The sequence below is a fragment of the Trachurus trachurus genome (assembly GCF_905171665.1).
Source record: "Trachurus trachurus genome assembly, chromosome: 20".
Taxonomy (NCBI): Eukaryota; Metazoa; Chordata; class Actinopteri; order Carangiformes; family Carangidae; genus Trachurus; species Trachurus trachurus.
In genome coordinates this window covers 22,412,109-22,432,306 of record NC_139911.1, presented here as the reverse complement: position 1 = coordinate 22,432,306, position 20,198 = coordinate 22,412,109, and the positions used below count along the sequence as shown (strand labels likewise).

The following is a 20,198-nucleotide window of genomic DNA, read 5'->3' as shown; positions in this document are numbered from 1 at the left end:
AAAAACAAGCTTTTTATTGCTGTATTTTTATCATGGCTGATACTGGGACAGGATCCACAATGAGAAACGCTACCGCTTTTGTCCACAGGGGTCGCCAAAATCAAGACAAAATTAAAGTTCTTTGTCGTTACTTTAAAGCCCCTGTATAGACTTTTCATTTAGTGTGGATTTTGGCGGCCCCTGTGGACGAAAGCGGTGGTGTTTTGCTGGAATGAAGATGCATTTCCCACTGTCATGAAGACGTTTGTCTGGCCGGTGCGTGTAGATTTGTTTTGGAAACGTCGCAAAGAAGACGGGACTTGCTTTTATTTATTTTTTTAGCAGTGAAATGTATCTATTTGTATCGTTTTGTCAGTGGTCCAACCCGACCATAGTCTACTTGCCAACAATGAGTACCCAGAAATGTTGAGTACCCCAAAGTTTTATGTTAGAAATAGATAGTATGGGTCCCCAGTATTCAGAAACTGCCGGATGCTAACTTATATATATTGGGCAATTAGCATAATTGACACAATTAGCATAAATTAGCATAATTGTCTATATGGGCAATATTTCAACAAAATTGACTTGGCTGATCTGGGCAATATTAGTGTGGTTTTAGGGGTTATTGATGATGCTGAATCCATTTCTGACATTTTCAAAATTCAAAATGGCTGTCTAAACCGATGACCAGATTTTGAAATCCATCAAAATCGGCCCACTGGCGGTTAAAATCTGGTCACTTCCGGTTTAGACAGCCATTTTGAATTTTGAAAATGTCAGTAATGGATTCAGCATCATCAATAACCCCTAAAACCACTCCAATATTGCCCAGATCAGCCAAGTCAATTTTGTTGAAATATTACCCATATAGGCAATTATGCTAATTTATGCTAATGTCTGTTATGCTAATTGCCCAATATATATAAGTTAGCATCCGGCAGTTTCTGAATACTGGGGACCCATACTATCTATTTCTAACATAAAACTTTGGGGTACTCAACATTTCCGGGTTCACAATGGGGCCCTATGGGCTGGCAAGTAGACTACCATGCCTTCCAGAGGTTTAGAATTAGACTACTTAGAAATAGCGTATCTTCACACTGATGGGCTCATTTGCTGTTGTAGACACATCAGCAGAAACCAGAGACTTTTGCGTATCCAGTTAAAAGCTCTGTACAGGGGCTTTAAACTGTCCTTTTACACAACATTATAAACAACCTGACATTTCAACAATATTATGTCTTCTATGTAATTTTCAAACTTCTGACCTTGGGTTTTAACTATTATGGTTAGCATTGTAGCGAGTGTGTGTGTGTGTGTGTGTGTGTGTGTGTGTGTGTGTGTGTGTGTGTGTGTGTGTGTGTGCAGACAGAGCCTCCTCTCAACACTCCAGAGAACAGAGAGTACCTGGCTGAGATCATGTTCGAGACCTTCAACATACCTGGACTTTACATCGCAGTACAGGTAAGACCCAGACAGACTGGTAAGACACTGAGACAGGTGAAACACACACACATGTGGACAGATAGGTGAGACTAACAGAAATACATGTGAAGTAAAGGGGACATATTATGGAATGGAAATGTCACTGTTTGAAGGCTCTCTAGTATTTGGGTGTTTGTCTTGCCTTCCAGCCCCCAAAATACGAGAATTGACAACATAATCTGTAATTCTCAGGCTCCCTAGGTTGATATCCATGTGGTTTTATGAGCTGTTCCCTCAGTTGTCTGACAATGATGTAATTAGTTTTTGAATTAGCCTAATACCACCCCTACCAGTGAGTACCATTACCGGTAGAAGGGGCGGGGCAAGCAGTGACTCATTTGCATCTAAAGGTGTACCTCACTCTGCAGCTCCATTGCCTCCTTTGCGTGTTGGGTCTCCAGAGTTTCAGGGAGATGATGGTACAGACAGCTGCTCGCCTCCTTCCTGCTCGCCTCCTTATACTTGGCCTAAAGGAAACATCAGCTGTCAGCCACATGTCTGTGTGTGTCCTAACCAGCGCTGCTGCTGCTGCTGCTGCTGCTGCTGCTGCTGCTGCTGCTGTGTGCTCTCTCCTTCAGATTTACAATTGATTTGGTTTGTGCTGGAGGCGCTCACACACTTATTTTGTGTGTTTGCAGACTTTCATCCTCATCCTGTTTTTGATGCTGTTTGGCATGTGGCGTTTACAGAACAAGTCAAACCTGGTTATTCATATAAATGATTGCTTCAGGTTTCAGGTGTGTGGTCATGATTTCTCACCATCTCTGCTACAACGTGATTAAGACCCTGGATTAGGAGTTAAAGGGATAGTTCACCCAAAATTTAAATTTCACTCGTTATCTACTCACCCTCATGTCGACTAAGAGCTCTGAGAGTCCTCCGTGCCTTCTCTAAGTTACGGGGGGGTCCGCGCAGCAGTATTTGTCCATATAATAGTCAATGGATACCAACTTTCTTCGTCCAAAAAGACACACCAAAAAACATCCAAATACCTCCATACTGCTCGTATGTAATGTCCCTCTTGTATTGAAGCCCCTACATGAGAAATTGTTCCGCCGGTCAGTGCACTGACACAGGAAGAGCAGTGAACCGAGACACTGGGAGCTTCTGCTACAAACAAGCTTAAAATATAGACTTATTTAATTTTTTTCAGAACAATTTCTCATGTCGGGGCTTCAATACAAGAGGTGACATTACAGACGAGCAGCATGGAGGTATTTGGATGTTTTTTGGTGTCTTTTTGGACGAAGAAAGTTGGTATCCATTGACAACCATTATATGGACAAATACTGCTGCACGGACCCCCCCGTAACTCAGAGAAGGCAAGGAGGACTCTGAAAATTCTCACAGCTCTTAGTTGACATGAGGGTGAGTAGATAATGAGTGAATTCGAATTTTGGGTGAACTATCCCTTTAACATGTCACATCTTATTCCAGTTTCAGTAACCTGGAATAAGATGTCTACATATGCATGTAAAAACACTCATCTTCTCTTTGTACAATTCAGTTTTGGACAATCTTGTGATTTAGGGACATTTTATGCATTTGTGCCTGGTTAAAAAAATAGTTTATGATTATTATTATTATTTGTACTAAATTTGATGAGTGAGGTATCAGAGGCAGTACAGAAGATTAAAGCTATGCACTGATGCTTAAGAAGAAGCAGCTTCCCACCTCACTCTGCAGCTCAGAGACAGTTTTGGCGAGCTGGGTCTCTGTGGTCTCCGACAGCTGAGAGTAGAAACTCTGAGAGAGGGCCCTGATCCCGTCTTCTTTATATTTACTCTGGAAAAAACACAGAGAGAAACTCACTCCAACTCACCCTGACATCAGGAATACAACAGAGACACACAGGCAGTCGTATGTACCTGTTGCTGCAGGTGTGTGTGTGTGTGTGTGTGTGTGTGTGTGTGTGTGTGTGTGTGTGTGTGTGTGTGTGTGTGTGTGTACCTCGCTCTGCAGGTCCGTCATCTTGGCGGCGAGCTGTGTCTCGGCCGTGTGAGGCAGCTGAGCGTACAGACTGGACGACATCAGCTTCTTCCCGCTCTCCTTGTACTTGTTCTATGGGAAACAGCAAATTATATCAACTCAACAATACATTTTAATTTGAGCTTTTAATGAATCACAGCCATTCAACCATCCCTGCTTTGCTTCATGGACTTCAATGATGAACATTTGGCAGTTGATTCGCAATTCTGAGTGTGTGTTTTTTTGTTTATTTGTTTTCATATCAGTAAAAAAATCGTCCTTGGGGGTTTTTGGTCAAATGCAATAAGCCCAATAATTTATTACAGGAAAGTGAGATGATAGTTCACTTCCTCTCCTCCTCACAGCTGATCACTGTGTAGTGGGTTTGAACATTGGATTGTTGGTTTAAAAATGAAAATGAATGAGTGAATGAATGACTGCTTTATTATTACTTATTTATCGTTTTATTATTTTACGTATTTTATTCTATGCTGTAGCATGTTTTTATTTGATTTAGTTATGTACATATTTATTTCTTCACCCTTTATGGGAAGAATATTTTTCTTTTTTGTGTAAAGCACTTTGTGTTGCATTTTTAATTGTGTTGTGATTGTTTGATTGATTATATGTATGAATAAAGATAATTATAGGACCGCATTGAAGTTTCTTTAGGTTATCTCTGTTTATAGAAGATGTTGATTTATTAAGATATTTCAATTTCAATCTAGGAGCATTCATTTGCTGAGATCTAATGTCCAGTGTTAAAAGCTCCTCCACAGATCGTCCCTTGCAAAGCGTGGACATTGTTTCTCTTCATTCTCAAAAGCTCTTGGACTGCTACATCATGATTGTGTGTCCACAGCTACAAACAAAACAACTCAACCCATTAGTTCCTGAGAGCTGCTGTCTCCTGTGCTCTGACTTCTGAGGTCAAACTAACTATGTCCCTGTTTTCTTGTGCAGGTTTTAGATCAGTGAAAGTGTCTGTGGTCCAAACACAAACACTGAGCCCAGACTCTGTTTCTTCTACTCTCAGATTATTGCTTGTTGCCTTTCTGTTCAATATTTGAGCTCCATTACACAAACACTGTGTCTGCTCCTCAGTGAGATAATAACTGGAAAAAAAAAAAATCTGTTGCTGTAGCAGCTACAAACAGAATCGCAAATGTCTCGGCGTTTAGCAGAGAGTCTTCAAAGTGCAAAACATGATTCATTCATTATTTCTTTCCTCGGCCTCGGTTTCTGCCTAAAAACATGTAAAGTAGCGAGAGCAGAGGCTTCGTTCATGACTCTAAATGTTTCCTGATGATTTAACTGCTGCAGATTTAATGAAGCTCTCATGTGCTCACACTGACCGCTCCCAACAACACTAAATATTACATCGCCGTGAAGAGACCGAGTCACACTAAGTGTTTTGATGCCCAAATATGAAGGATCATGAAATGTGAATAAGAGTGAATAATAGATGTGTGTACCTCGCTCTGCAGCTCAGTAACCTCTTTAACGCGCTGCGTCTCCAGAGTCTCAGGCAGCTGATGGTACAGAGAGCTGCTGGCCTCCCTCTTCCCCGCCTCCTTGTACTTGACCTGCAGGAGAAACAAAGACGGTTTGACACATTTAGCAGCTTAGGAAAAAAATATCAGGTGTAATATGTGAGATGGTGTTTTTTTATTCAGGATTGTTTAAAGGTACATTGTGTAGGAATTACTCCCATCTAGCGTTGCGGTTGTATCTCAAACAACTCAGTCATATTTTTCATGCTGCATTCACATGAAATTGGGCAGACGGCAGACGGACGACAGCCGCTGCACGTAACGGCATAAACAAGCCTCTATGTAAACAAGTGGCCCGTCAGCACGAGGCAAAACAATACACGTGACAATATGTTGTCATGGCGATGTGGTATTGTTTACCTGACCCACGTTTTACCGGCTTTCTCTCCACTTCTGTGACTAAAATGACATCTGGTTTGTTACCGACGGCCGTCTGCCCGACTGCAGGTGAATGCAGCATCAGTGTAACGCTCCATTCCTCCTCACTGCGTTACCGCGGTGACTTTTCACAGATGCCACCTCCACCTGACGACACGCTGCCACTGAACGTAAAAACATGGAGACACCACATGGCAGCAGCACCGAGCTTACCCGCTCCATGGAGATATGAATGATATAAACGGCTCATTCAGAGCTGAAAGGAACACTTCAGTTTGTTGATGGGGGGGATTACTGGTTAATGAAAAACATACTTTTGAATGAAATAATCGATTTTTGTGAATAGATAACAGGAGAAGTTACACAATGTCCCTTTAACAGTCAGGAAACACTTCTTTGAGTCTGTAAGTGCAGGATTCACATCCAAAACACAGAGAACAGACCGAGTGAACAGAGAGAGATGAGAAAAAGAGCTACGAGGTTCAAATGAAACTAAAAACCCTCTGATTTGTTTTTGTAACACAAGTGGAAAAAGAGGGAGAGGGAGGGAGGAAGGGAGGGAGGGAGGGGGTCCAGCAGCTATACTTGTATCCCTGATAACAGGACCAGAATAGACAACAGTTAGTCACTTTATCTGGAATGTGTTAACGTGGAGGTGGAGCACACACACTTGTACATACATTCTCTAGACTAGAGACTCAACCAAACCTCATTTTCCTCACTGTCAGTAAAAACGTTCCGATCTCACTCCTGTGGCCTTACACCTCACTAGCTCCTCCTGAACATCTACATCTTTAAAAACACATGTCGTATTGAGTGACCGATTGGCTGCTGATGTTTATTTATTAGTGTGACTGCTGAGCAGTCACACTATTGTTCTTCTGTTTGGCCATTTTCTTCCGCCTTTTTACGGTCTTCTTCTAGTCCTTCATACTTTGTGCTATTTCAACAATTCATATATCAAAACGTGCAGCTTTTTCTGGACTTTATTGGCATTACTTTTCTCTTTTTAACTCTTTATACTTTTTAAAATATTTAACTTTTTCTGATTTTTTTCAGCTTTATAATGGGTGTGTATTGCGTCTAACGAGCAGAGCCAGAGTGGTGTCAGAGTGGGGAGAGGCAAAAAAACATTCTAGAGTTTTTCTGGCTAAACTGTCAGCACGGCCACAAATTAAACTCTAGACAAATTATTTTCTCCAGTTTTGTAGCCACACTTGTCTTCTGGCTAAAATTCTGGTCAAAAATGCAAAGAGACTTAGATAATAATTTTAAATATTTTTTAAATGCAGCCAGGGAGCTCTCTGCTCTCATTCAGCTCAATGTATTTTTTTCACATCAGCAGGAGAAGGAGCTCAACTTTGTAACTTGCTGTTAAGTGCTTTTTAATTAGTGTGACTGCTGAGCAGTCACACTATTGTTCTTCTGTTTGGCCATTTTCTTCCGCCTTTTTACGGTCTTCTTCTAGTCCTTCATACTTTGTGCTATTTCAACAATTCATATATCAAAACGTGCAGCTTTTTCTGGACTTTATTGGCATTACTTTTCTCTTTTTAAGTCTTTATACTTTTTAAAATATTTAACTTTTTAGATGTTGACAGTGTGCAGATCATTAACAGACAACAGTCTTTTTGACAACTCCACTGTAGTGTAGGGGTTAGGGTGGCCGCTTCCCAACCCTAAGGTCACTGGTTCGAATCCAAGGGAAGAACTCTTGTTATGTTATGTTGAATTCTGCTCTCCTCCCCCGCCTTCAATTGGTCACAGGTGTTTGTTATCTCCTTGATTACTCATACCAGTTTGCAGCACATCATCACATTACAATGAATGACAACAGTCTTGAAAGCAGTGTGCTCTCTGTAGCCGAGTGGCAGAGTAAAGGTTTAGTGATCATATGGTCATGGGTTCGATTCCTGCCTTAGTCATTTCACATCATTGCTTGACTTTTGATTCCAATTATTCAGCTGTCATTGGACAGTCTTTGATTCCTCATAGTATAAAGCTCATTGTATCAAAGGTTTTCTTTACCCCTCACATACTGTCTCTGTCTGTAGCCTAGTGGTTAGCTTGCTGGTCTGGAGACCTGAAGGTTGCTGGTTCAAATCTTGCCTCAACAACAATTATAGTGAATTATTTTCCCAGTCGTCATCTGTTGACTTCTGATAACTTGCTTCATGTTGAAACTGCTGCTCTCAGCCTGAAATTCACAGAAATTTTCATTCTAAGTCATTCAAGCTTGACTCTCAAGCTTTCTTGATGTTGACAGTGTGCAGATCATTAACAGACAACAGTCTCTACAACTGTGTGTGCACTGTGGCCTAGAGGCAGAGTGGAAGTCTAATGACAATGAGGTTGTGGGTTCGATTCAGACCTTGGTCAAACATTTGTATGGTGATCACTGCTTGCACTATTTGCTAATTCTGCAACAGCGTTCAGTTGCTATCAGCAGTCACACCATTTCCATTCTTGGAAATGCTTTTTCTAGTTCATTTTAATTCACCAAAAAATAGTCACAGGTCACAAAAAAGTCCTCTTCTTGCTTGGTGTGGCTAATTTATACTAATTTCTCTTTATTTTAAGAATCATTGAAAAATCTCACATTCATCAAAGTCTCAACCTCTCTTCAGCACAGCTCCACTGTAGTGTAGGGGGTAGGGTGGCTGCTTCCCAACCCCAAGGTCACTGGTTCGAATCCAAGGGAAGAACTCTTGTTATGTTATGTTGAATTCTGTTCTCCTCCACCGCCTTCAATTGGTTAAAGGTGTTTGTTATCTCCTTGATTACTCATACCAGTTTGCAGCACATCATCACATTACAATGAATGACAACAGTCTTGAAAGCAGTGTGCTCTCTGTAGCTGAGTGGCAGAGTAAAGGTTTAGTGATCATATGGTCATGGGTTCGATTCGGGCCTCAGTCATTTCACATCATTGCTTGACTTTTGATTCCAATTATTCAGCTGTCATTGGACAGTCTTTGATTCCTCATAGTATAAAGCTCATTGTAACTCAGGTTCTCTGTGGCCATATGGTTAGTGTGTTAGGTGTTGTGCTATTTCAACAATTCATATATCAAAACGTGCAGCTTTTTTTTTAACTTTATCGGCATTACTTTTCTCTTTTTAACTATTTATACTTTTTAAAATATTTAACTTTTTCTGCCACGAGTCCTTACTTTTTTTTTTAAGCAGAAGCCAGTGATCCTCTTATCAAAGGTTTTCTTTACCCCTCACATACTGTCTCTGTCTGTAGCCTAGTGGTTAGCTTGCTGGTCTGGAGACTTGAAGGTTGCTGGTTCAAATCTTGCCTCAACAACAATTATAGTGCATTATTTTCCCAGTTGTCCTCTGTTGACTTCTGATAACTTGCTTCATGTTGAAACTGCTGCTCTCAGCCTGAAATTCACAGAAATTTTCATTCTAAGTCATTCAAGCTTGACTCTCAAGCTTTTTTTTTTATTTTTTTTTTAACAACTTTATTTAAGGCATTTTCAGTTATATAAGAGTAACAAACATACAAACAAACGAATAATCAAAAATACAAGATACAAGATATCAGATCTTGTGAACATAATCCCATACTAGTGCCCTCCCACATACCCTCCCTTGGGACCAAGAGTAGAGAAAAAAAAAAAAAAAAAGGGGGATCCAATGTTGCAAAAGTGTGACATCAAAAGACTAGTCAGACAGATTGAAAATAACAAAATAATATGATTAGTTACAGAATAAACTTCTTAACATAATCAATAAAAGGAGACCACACTCTGGTGTATGCGTCACAAGAGCCGTTTAGTGTATGTCTTATCTTTTCTAACTGAAGCAAAGATAGAACCTCCTGAATCCATCTCCTGAAGGGTGGGCATTTATTAGATTTCCAGTTCATTAAGATCACCCTACGAGTTATAAGGCTGCAGAATGCTATTGCTCTCTTTTGTTTATTAGTGGTGTATATTTCTGAGGGTGTGACTCCAAACAAAGCGGTGAGTGGGTTGGGTTTGAGGGGTGTGTTGCATAAAACAGATAGACAGTCGAAAATGGAGGACCAGAAATTAACTAAAGAGGGACAGGACCAGAACATATGGCCCAGTGACACTTGGTTGCCACACCTAGGACAGGTAGGGAGAACAGACGGGTATATTTTAGCTAGCCTATCATTGGAGTAATGTAGCCGATGAAATACTTTGAATTGTATCAGCCCGTGCCTAATACATATAGAGGAGGTGTGTATGTTAGAGATACATTTATCCCAGACATCATCTGGTATCACGGTTTCCAGATCGCGTTCCCATGTTTCATGCGTTTTAGTGTGTGATGGGGGATCCACATTGTGTATTATATTATAAGCCTTGGAGATCAGACCCCTGTTCCATGGATTCAGATTTAATAAATCATACGCAGAATCTTTATCTGGCGGTTTGGGGAAAGTAGAGAAATGTTTGGAGGCAAAGCTGCGTACTTGGAGATATCTGAAGAAGTGAGATCTTGGGATATTATGGTCTTTTACTAGGGCTTCAAATGAAAGGAAGGAGCTCTCATCAAACAAATCGTCAAAGAAAACCAGTCCATGTCGATGCCAGCCAGCGAAACATTGATCCACCTGTGAGGGTGCGAAGAGATGATTGAAAGAAAGAGGGGAAAGGCTATTGATCTGATCAAGGTTAAAATGCTTGCGAAATTGTACCCAAATTCTAATGGAATTTGACACCACAGGATTAGAAAAAGTCTTATAATTTGTCTGCGTTGCCAGTGGAGCTGTTAGCAGCGAGATGGGGGATATTGATGCATGTGATGAAAGCTCCATCATCGCCCAGGCAGGCCCATTTTTGTCGGAGAAAGACGTCACCCAGTATGCCAACTTGGAAATATTTGATGCCCAATAGTAATGGAGGAAGTTGGGGAGACCCAATCCTCCTTCAGATTTAGGCCTTTCCAAATAGATTTTCTTTATACGAGGCATGGCTCGGTTCCAAATAAACGAAGAGACATACTTATCCAGCTTAATAAAAAACTGTTTTGGGAGCCAGATAGGGATTGTTACAAACATGTATAGGAATCTAGGCAATACTGTCATCTTGACAGCATTTATGCGGCCTGCTAGCGAGACAGGAAGGCAAGACCACCTCTCTAAATCTTTTTTGGTTTGTTCTAATAAGTTATCAAAATTGGTCTTTTTAAGTGACTTAAATGAACTGGTTACTTGTACACCTAGGTACTTAAAGGACTGATGTTCAATTTTAAAGGGAAATCCGTCATAGTCTAATAATTTGCTTACATCATTTATGGGAAAAAGAAGACTTTTTGATAAATTTAATTTATAGCCAGATAAACTCCCAAATTCCTGTAATAACTGCAGAAGGTGAGGTATAGATTGGCTTGGGTTGGAGACAAAAAGGAGCAAGTCATCTGCATAGAGCGCAGTCTTATGGATTGTGTTTCCTCTAGTGATGCCCTTGATTCTCTCATCCCCCCTGATCGCAATGGCCAGAGGTTCTATGGCTAAGTCAAACAAATATGGCGACAGACAGCAGCCCTGACGCGTGCCTTTATATAATGGAAAATATGCTGATGTTGAGCCATTCGTTTTTACGGCCGACATAGGACTACTATACAAAATTTTGATCCAGTTTCTGAATGTTTCCCCGAATCCAAACTTCTTCATGACTGCATATAAATACTCCCACTCTATCCTATCAAAAGCCTTTTCGGCATCGAGTGACAAAATTACCTCAGGCTGCTGTGTGGAATGGGTGGAATACATTACATTAAAGAGCCGCCTTAGGTTGAAAAAGGGCTGTCGGCCTGGAACGAAGCCAGTCTGATCCTGATGTATAAGTGCTGGTATCACATCATTTAATCTGTTAGCCAAGGCTTTGGTCAGAATTTTGTAATCACAACAAAGGAGACTGATGGGTCTGTAAGATGAGCAGTCAAGTGGATTCTTATCCTTTTTTAATATTAATGATATGGTTGCTTGGGTGAGAGTTGGTGGTAAGCAGCCAGCTTCCAGAGTTTCATCATACATTGCTTTAATTAAGGGGACTAGTTTGGAAGAGAATGTCTTATAGTACTCAATTGGAAACCCATCAGGTCCTGGAGTCCGCCCGCTCTGCATAGAGTTTATAGCGGCTTGAATCTCATTGGTGGTGAGAGGTTGATCAAGGGAGGATTGGATGTCTGGGTTAAGAGTGGGAGCATCTAGAGAGTCCAAAAATGATTGAATTTGAGCCGTATTTGTGTCCACATTGGACAAATAAAGATTTGAGTAATACTTTTTAAATTGACTGTTTATAAGGTTCGGGTCAGACGTGGTTACGCCCGGGCCGATGTTAATCTCTGAAATTTGGGAATTGCTAGTTGACTGTCGGAGCTGATGCGCGAGCATTCGACCTGCTTTCTCACCGTGCTCGTAGAATTTTTGTTTAGTTTTAAGCAAATTACTTACTACTTTATGGGTAGAAAGGTTATTATATTCCATTTGTAATAAGATGCGCTCTTTGTGTAGATCTGATGAGGCCTGTGTTGAGCACTTCTTATCGATGTCTGCTATAGCCTGCTCAATTTCCAAAAGGCGTTTATTGTGTTCTTTATTTTTATGTGCTGTATATGAAATTATCTGACCCCTAATATAGGCTTTATGTGATTCCCACAAGGTACGACGGGATATATCTGGACAGTCATTTATTTCAAAAAAGAGGTCTATTTGTCCAGCAACAAATTTTTTAAATTCAGAGCATAACAACAGGGCAGGGTCAAGCTGCCACGTTCGTCGGGATCGGACGTTATCCGGGAAGTAAATGTCCAATTGTACAGGAGAATGATCTGACACTACAATACTATGGTATTGTGAGTTGGTAACATGCGGGAGGAGGTTATTATTGATCAGGAAGTAGTCTATCCTTGAATAACTTTTGTGGACAGGTGAGAAAAAAGAAAATTGTTTTGCATCTGGATTCAGTTTCCTCCAGGGGTCAGAAAGATTGTACGAGTGCATGAAAGAATCAAGGACACCACCAGATTTGGACAGTTGGCTGCCCGGTTTGGGATTGGACCTGTCTAGTTGTGGGTGAAGCACACAGTTCAAGTCTCCAGCTATAATAAGCTGATGGGTGTTGACATCAGTTAAGGATGAAATTACTTTAGAAAAAAATTGAGGGTCATCCCAATTTGGGCCGTAGATATTGACAAGAATAATGGGAGAGTTATATAGCTTGCCAACTAATATGATAAATCTACCACTGGGATCTTGGATTGTTTTAGTATGACTGAATTGGACTCCCTTCCTAAAAAGAATTGCGACACCTCTTGAGTTGTGGTTAAAGTTGGAATGATAGACCTGGCCGATCCAACTGTTTCTCAACCTTGTATGATGATTGACCTTCAGATGCGTCTCCTGCAGAAATATAATGTCTGGGTTAAATGATCTCAAATGACAAAAAATCTTGTTACGTTTAACTGCATTGCCCATGCCTCTAATATTCCAGGAGATGAAAGAAACAGAGCCAGGAGCTCTATGTATCTGTCTCTGTGACGTCATGTTACATTGAATTTGCAAAGATATATCATGTCCTCAAGCCCTTGGAGAAAATGGTTGGATCTAACAACGCAAACATACAGTGTAAACAAACTAAAAAAAAACTTCTGAAGAGTTGAAAACAGGTTAACAAAATACTCTTGGTACCCATCCTTAAAGGCTATCAGCCCACCCAAGTAGGTTGCTCCATCACCAGTTGAGCATACCATCGAACAAGAACACTTGGTGTTAACTAAGCCCTACAAGAACTATGCATGAAAAGAACAGTTAAAGACATAATGATCCTCTAAGATTAGGATTGCTGAGTTAGTTACTTTAAGTAGCTGCCATAAACAAAACAAAACAAAAAAAAAAAAAAAATATATATATATATATATATATAGTAATAATAATGGTGATAATAATAATAAATAGATAGAGGTAGATTGAGGATTATCCGTCCACTTAAAGTGAAGCCTGTGTAATGGTTCATTACTTAACGACAGAGGAAATGAAAAGGGGAAAAAGTAAATAAAAATAAATAAATAAATAAAAAAAAAAAAAAAATAAAGAAAAAGAAAAAAAAAAAGAAAAAGAAAATAATAAGAAAAATAATAATAAGTGAACAAATGAAAAAAAAAGTGTTACCAGGGTTAACAAACTACCCGCACATTATTGATTAATAATAATGGCTACTGTGCTCTGATTTCAAATAAACCCCATGAAAATACTGGCGTATCTGGTTAATGTACCCTTTCAAGATTGTCATGACTTAGTTTACCGTTCAGGTGGAGAGTAAATAAACTGTACATGACATTTTGTGGCATAACAGGTATGTGACCGTGGGGTTTACAGTCCTTCAGTTACCTGCCTCCTCGGTTTGCAGGTGACCAACAATGTATTGCTTAGCTTCAGCAGGATTGTCGAATGATCTCTGTTCTCCATTTGGGCCGGTGATTTTCAACGTCGCGGGGAACAGCAGACCAAACCGGGTGTTGGGGCAGTGGCTCAGCAGCTCTCTCGCTTCCTTGAATGTGGCCCGGCGTTTCCTCACAGCAGCAGTATAGTCTGGATATATGTAGATGGGCTTGTTGTTATGCTGAACCGGGCGTCGGCTTGACGCTCTTCTCAAGACATCCATCTTTTCTTGAAAATAGTGAAACTTAACCACGATCGGTCGCGGGGGATCCCCCTGCTTGGGTTTGGGCATCAGGCTTCTGTGGGCTCGGTCAAGTGTCGGGGTGTAGTCCAGACCCAGTGCGTCTTGTAGCAGTTTAGCTACTGACCTTTCCATACGAATATCCCCGAGGCTTTCCTCCACTCCGATAATACGTAAATTGTCTCTGCGCTGCCTTGACTCCAGATCTTCCGCCTTAGATGTTAACTGCTTGACTTGGGAAGACAGCGATGTGAGCTGTGTCTCAAGCTCAACGACCCGGTCGGAGTAGTGGTTAGCCCCGTCTTCCAGGCTACGTATCGATGTAGCATGTAGCTTGAGCTCCTGGTTAGCCGTCTCCAGAGCTTCCCGTGCTTCAGAGCGGACTGTGTTTATTTCTTGACGTAGCTCGTCGGAGAGGCTCTCAATTTTCGTGTGCAAGTCAGTCGCTAGTGTAGAGACCGTGTCTTCTATTTTAGTCAAGACCGACCGTTCAGAGGCTTTGATAGCTTCCATTATGGAGGCGACGGCCGAGGTGTCCGTGGGAGCTTCTGCCATGGGAGAGTCCGGGGGTGTAGTTCCTCGCTTGGGCCTCGGTTTACGAGGCATGCGCGTAGGCGTTAAACGGGTGTAAAAAGACAGAAAAAAAGAAAAAAAACTGCAGCGACTGTATAGTGCAAGGTTTAGGATACGATTTTGATAGTTATTTGATTGTTTTAGAGGATTAAATTTAACGAAATTGTAATTTTCATGCAGAGCTCGAGGAAGATGCGTGTTTACATGTTGCTGCTCACGAGCGCCCCCCGACTCTCAAGCTTTCTTGATGTTAACTGTGTGAGCACCGTGGCCTAGAGGCAGGGTGGAAGTCTAATGACCATGAGGTTGTGGGTTCGATTCCGACCTTGGTAAAAAATTTGTATGGTGATCACTGCTTGCACTATTTGCTAATTCTGCAACAGCGTTCAGTTGCTATCAGCAGTCACACCATTTCCATTCTTGGAAATGCTTTTTCTAGTTTATTTTCTAATTTGTTTTCTTATTTTTTCTCTTCTTTTCTTGTTTTGCTCCTTATCACAATTTATCTCAATCCATTTACTTTTTTGCTGTGTTGCTATATCATGTCTTTATGTTCGCTTAATGTTTGCCTTAATGATATTGCTCAATAAAAAAATTAAAACACACATAAAAAAACATGTCGTATTAAATATAATTAAGAAGCTGAAAAATAATTTTCTAAAATAGTTGGATGCAATCATGTCTAACAAATGTTCCTAAAACATGGGACTACTTGGGACTACTTTTAGTGGCGGATTAATCCGGATTAATCCATATCTATAGCTGTGTACTGACTGAATATAAACTTGAAGGAACATGTCACTGATGCGGCTCTGTGGCTCAGAGGAATCAGACTTGGATAGACCTGATTTTTTTTTTGTTTTTTTACCCATGATGCCACATCACACATAACAAATACTGTGTGTGTCCTCATAGTGTGATCAATAAAAGTGAGAGTGTCCCACCTCACTGTGAGTCTCAGCCATCTCTTTGATAAACTGAGTCTCCAGAGTCTCAGGCAGCAGAGAGTACAACGTGTTGGGCAGATCCTCTTTGTCCTTCTTGTATGATGCCTTCAAAACAAAACAAAAACATTTATATATCATGGCTCACTTGCAGTTTTTTTATTTCTGTTGATCAGTGTTGCACTGTCCCTGTCAAATAAACCAATAAATTTAATTAAATTAAATTATTCATTCTTATTCATAAGAAAAAACAAAAAATCATAAAAACATACAGTTTATGTATCTGTCTTTGTGTGTTGCATTCAGGGTCCTCACCTCACTCTGTATCTCTGACATGTACTTGGCAAAATGCGTCTCGGTCGTCTCAGGGAGCAGCGAGTACAGGTTCTTACTGATGTCCTTCTTCCCGTCCTCTTTGTACTTCACCTGAGACACAACACACACATTTTACTCCACCTAACTCACCACGCTGATGTCTAGAGGAGAGTTTAACAAGTGTGTGTGTGTGTGTGAGAGAGTCACCTGACTGTAAACGTCTCTCAGCTCCTTAGCCAGCTGCGTCTCTGTGGTCTGGGGGAGCTGGTGGTACAGAGCCCCGCCCCCCTCCTTACCGCTCTGTTTGTACTTCACCTGCACAAAGAGAGAGTCAAGTTAAATATATCACATAATGAAAACTGACTGAACATTTGAACAAAGCGACCCGTTCCAACGGTACCTGGCTCTGCAGCTGGGACGCCTCCTTAGCGTGCAGAGTGTCCAGAGTCTCCGGCAGCTTGGAGTACAGAGAGCTGGACGCTTCTCTCCTCCCCGCCTCTTTATACTTGGTCTGCAGGACGAGACCAAACATGATGATGTTGAACAGAAGGAACAAAATGCCTCTCCTCTTTATAACAGAAGCACTCTGATCATCGCTCATACCTCGCTCTGTATTTCAGACACAGCTTTGGCAAACTGGAGTTCGTTGGTGTCTGATAGCTGAGAGTACGCACTCACAGTCTGACTCTTCAACCCACTTTCCTTGTATTTGTTCTAGAGGTGACGAGACAACAGGAGGAGTTAGAGGAAGCTCAGGAAGGTTGTTCAGGTGTTTTCCTTCTTTTTTTAAAAACCTTTTTTATTTTATCCCACATAAAACGCTCACATGACAAACTACAAAAAGGGAAAGAAAGTAAATGAAACAGCACGCAGACAAGGAATACAAAATACAGTACAACAGAAAAAATAATAATAACAGAAAATAAGAAACCAATTTATAAGATTACCACAGTGTTACCTATCTTTCATTTACTGTGAGTCATTCAATCATTCATACAAATAAATAAAGCCGCACAGTTTACATGGTAGACAATGGTTGAAAAAAAAAAAAAGGGGAATGTAGATTAACCAGCAACTAACTCTATAAAGGATCGACAAGTCTTATGGAAACTCTCTTCAGAGCCCCGAAGAGTGAATCTAAGCTTTTCCAATGCAAGGTGTTGCATAGAATCTCTCCTCCACATTGTGTACTGTGGTTTGCCTGTTTCCAGTTCAACAGAATCAGCCTACGGGCTGATAAGGTGTTTTCAAAACCATTTATGTCTTGTCATTTGTCATAATGCGCACAAAGACGAGTAAATCTAAAGTTTGTTTGTTAAGACCTTGTCTCTTTCCCTTGTTGCAGTGAAATAATGTTGAGTTTTTCTTCTTTTGTTGCCAATTTATATCTCACAGCTCGACTTTCAGCACAAAGAGAATCCTTCTTTCGTTAAATGTTTGACATGCTGTGGTTAAGTGCTTCTAATGCAAGAGGAAAACTGTCACATCTGTCAATAACACCACTGAATATTTGATTTTCTATAGGACACGCATTCATCCAAAGTGTGTACTTCATGTTCACATTTATTTGTGGGAATAAATTCTTGTGTTTGTTTCTGAAACTTTATCAAGAAAAGAATGTTTTTTTCTTCTCCAAAATAAAAACTTAAATGAATAACTTTACAATAAAGAGCAGAACAACAAGTGAAAGTTGAGAATAGAATAGAATAGATTGAGTGAGTAGATGTTTGAGGAGCTGTACCTGACTCTGGAGCTCAGTCATCTCCCGAGCGAACTGAATCTCTGCAGTTTCAGGGAGCTGAGAGTACAGAGACGACGTCATCTCCTTCCTCCCTTCATCTTTGTACTTTTTCTGTTGGACACATAGAAGAGTTAGTAGAAGATTCCTGCCTCAGTAGAAGTAGAATCAGTGTGTCTTCATTGGAGCTACTTTCTGATGAACAGCAGCGGTAAAAGATGAAGCGACAGAGATGGAAAAGCAGATGAGAGGTGGAGGAAGAGACTCACCTCACTCTGCAGCTCCATGGCTTCTTTGGCGTGTTTGGTCTCCAGAGTCTCGGGCAGTTTGGAGTAGAGGGAAGAGGAAGCCTGCTCCTTCCCTGCCTGCTTGTACTTCACCTGAAACACACACAGAGTAAGTCACTGCTGTCACTACAAACACACAGACCTGTCCTCTGTTAAGCTCTGAACCCACCACAGTCCTCCCTCTAACTGGTCTTCCACTGCTGAACTCTCCTCCTTGACCCTGTTATCAGTCTAACATCCCATTGGCTGTTGGAATAACTACTCTGTGACATCACTAGTGAGTTTTATCAGGTGTCGACCAATGGGATTTTAGCTTCCCATCCTGTTTAACGCTACATAATAATGAGTAATTGGGGCGTCCTGTAGAGCAGTTGGTAGAGCAGCCGCCCCATGTTGAGAGGCTACAGTCCTCACTGCAGTCGACCTCGGTTCGAATCCCACATCGGGCGGCCCTTTACAGCATGTCATTCCACCTCTCTCTGCCTCCCCATTTCCTGTCTCTCTATACTATACCATACCAGATAACACTTATAACACAATAAGGGTCCCTTAATTAATGTTAGTTAGTACATTATTGAGCATTGATTAACTGTTTACAGATATATTAACAATCATTATTATGTATTACTTAGGATTAGGAAACACATTAATTAATGTAGCCTATTAGTCAGCAGTTAATTAATATTTACTACTTAAAGTTAGTTAATACATTTAAAAGTTGAATAATGTAATTAGTTATCATTATTTATGCATTACTCAGCATTAATTAACACATTAGTTTATATATTAATGCTTAATAATGTACTAACATTAATTAAGGGACCCTTATTGTAAAGTGTTACCCTATACTATACTGTCCAATAAAAGGCAGAAAACGCCCCAAAATATACTTAAAAAAGAGTAATTAAATGTGTCCACATGTGGACGTCTCCAGGTCTCCTTCATGTTTCTGATTGTTTTCAGTCCACAGCAGAGTTACATCCAGACCTGCTTATCATCAGCCAGCTGTAGTGCAGCCTCCTCTGACGGTTTAAAACATTTATAATACACTGGTGTCTGAATTTTAATCAAGCAGTGTTGTGTCTTCTTGAAATATTGTTCAAGACAACATCACATGAGGACCGCGAGGACAAAAATACAGTAGAGTTGTTGTTGATGTTTGTTTCTTCCTTTTGTTGAATAATGTATATTAAGTCACTTTATTGATTTAAGAAATAATACAACAACATATTAAAATTAAAAACTGAGTGGGAGGTAATATTCTGAGGGGGGAAAAAACAGAATTCCTGACATTTAAGTCATTAATTTATGAAAAAAAGGAGAAAAAATTCACAAATTTATCATAAAAACACTTGAATATTCTCTGAGGTCATAAAATCACTGATTTGCGGAAGAATTGAAAGAAAATGTTTCAGATTTTAGTCATAAATTTAAAAGAAAAAGACGGAAATTAGAACATTGGAACAATTTCCTCACACTGCTGCTTGGATTAAACCATTTAGCTGTGGTTGACCGAATTACACATTCTCACTTTATACTTTGCAATAACGAAACAGGCATGGATTTAGTCCAGAATCATTATCATACTCGCTGTGAACTGAACTGGGTCCAGTAGAAAGTAACACAGAGACAAGGACAAGGTCTGAGCTTTTGTCATGTTGTGTCCTGCTTAACCAACAATGTCCTCACATCTGTCCACTGTGATCTGAGGACCAAATACAAAATTGAACTTATAATTTATATTTTAAATTCAGTTATTTCTCATAAACTACAATTTTCATCATTCAAAGCTTTTTCTCAAAAGATTATAATATGTTATGACCTTCACAGTCTATACATTACATTGATATTCTGACCTGCTGCACTACAACACAAAGACAGACATAATAACCCTAAAGATTATATTGTATAGGGTCAATAGTCAGACCATGTGGATGTATGTGTCCCACCTCACTGTGTGTCTCAGCCATCTCTTTGGCAAACTGGGTCTCCAGAGTCGCAGGCAGCACAGAGTACAACGTGATGGGCAGATCCTCTTTGTCCTTCTTGTACATGATCTAAAGAGGAGAGAGAAAAAAAGGACCAACCGCTGTGAAGAGAGGAAACACTGCACAGAAAGAACTGAGTGATGAGTGAGTGATTAGAGAAAAGTAGAGCAGAGCGTCAGTGCACCTCGCTCTGGATCTCCGACATCTGTTTGGCGAAGAACATGTCTGCTGTCTCAGGGAGGAGGCGGTAGAGGGAGGAGGACGCCTCCTTCTTACAGCCCTCTCTGTACTTCACCTGCAGCACAACACACACACAGCAAC

At 40.5% G+C, this 20,198-nt stretch overlaps 1 protein-coding gene across 1 annotated transcript in view; it reads right to left on the bottom strand.

The window, feature by feature from the left end:
- LOC311003556 (uncharacterized protein) overlaps positions 1 to 20,180 on the bottom strand; it is a 47,583-nt gene extending 27,403 nt beyond the window's left edge. The window contains exons 1-13 of the mRNA XM_083995323.1: positions 20,062 to 20,180; positions 19,839 to 19,946; positions 17,872 to 17,982; positions 17,606 to 17,716; positions 16,468 to 16,578; positions 16,265 to 16,375; positions 16,072 to 16,179; positions 15,865 to 15,975; positions 15,550 to 15,657; positions 4,911 to 5,021; positions 3,418 to 3,528; positions 3,142 to 3,252; positions 1,824 to 1,934 (exon numbers count right to left, since the gene is read on the bottom strand). Of these exons, the coding sequence (XP_083851449.1) occupies positions 1,824 to 1,934; positions 3,142 to 3,252; positions 3,418 to 3,528; positions 4,911 to 5,021; positions 15,550 to 15,657; positions 15,865 to 15,975; positions 16,072 to 16,179; positions 16,265 to 16,375; positions 16,468 to 16,578; positions 17,606 to 17,716; positions 17,872 to 17,982; positions 19,839 to 19,946; positions 20,062 to 20,100 (1,362 nt within the window). The 5' untranslated portion in view covers positions 20,101 to 20,180. The remainder of the gene's footprint in view (positions 1 to 1,823; positions 1,935 to 3,141; positions 3,253 to 3,417; positions 3,529 to 4,910; positions 5,022 to 15,549; positions 15,658 to 15,864; positions 15,976 to 16,071; positions 16,180 to 16,264; positions 16,376 to 16,467; positions 16,579 to 17,605; positions 17,717 to 17,871; positions 17,983 to 19,838; positions 19,947 to 20,061) is intronic.
- Positions 20,181 to 20,198: the final 18 nt, after the last annotated feature.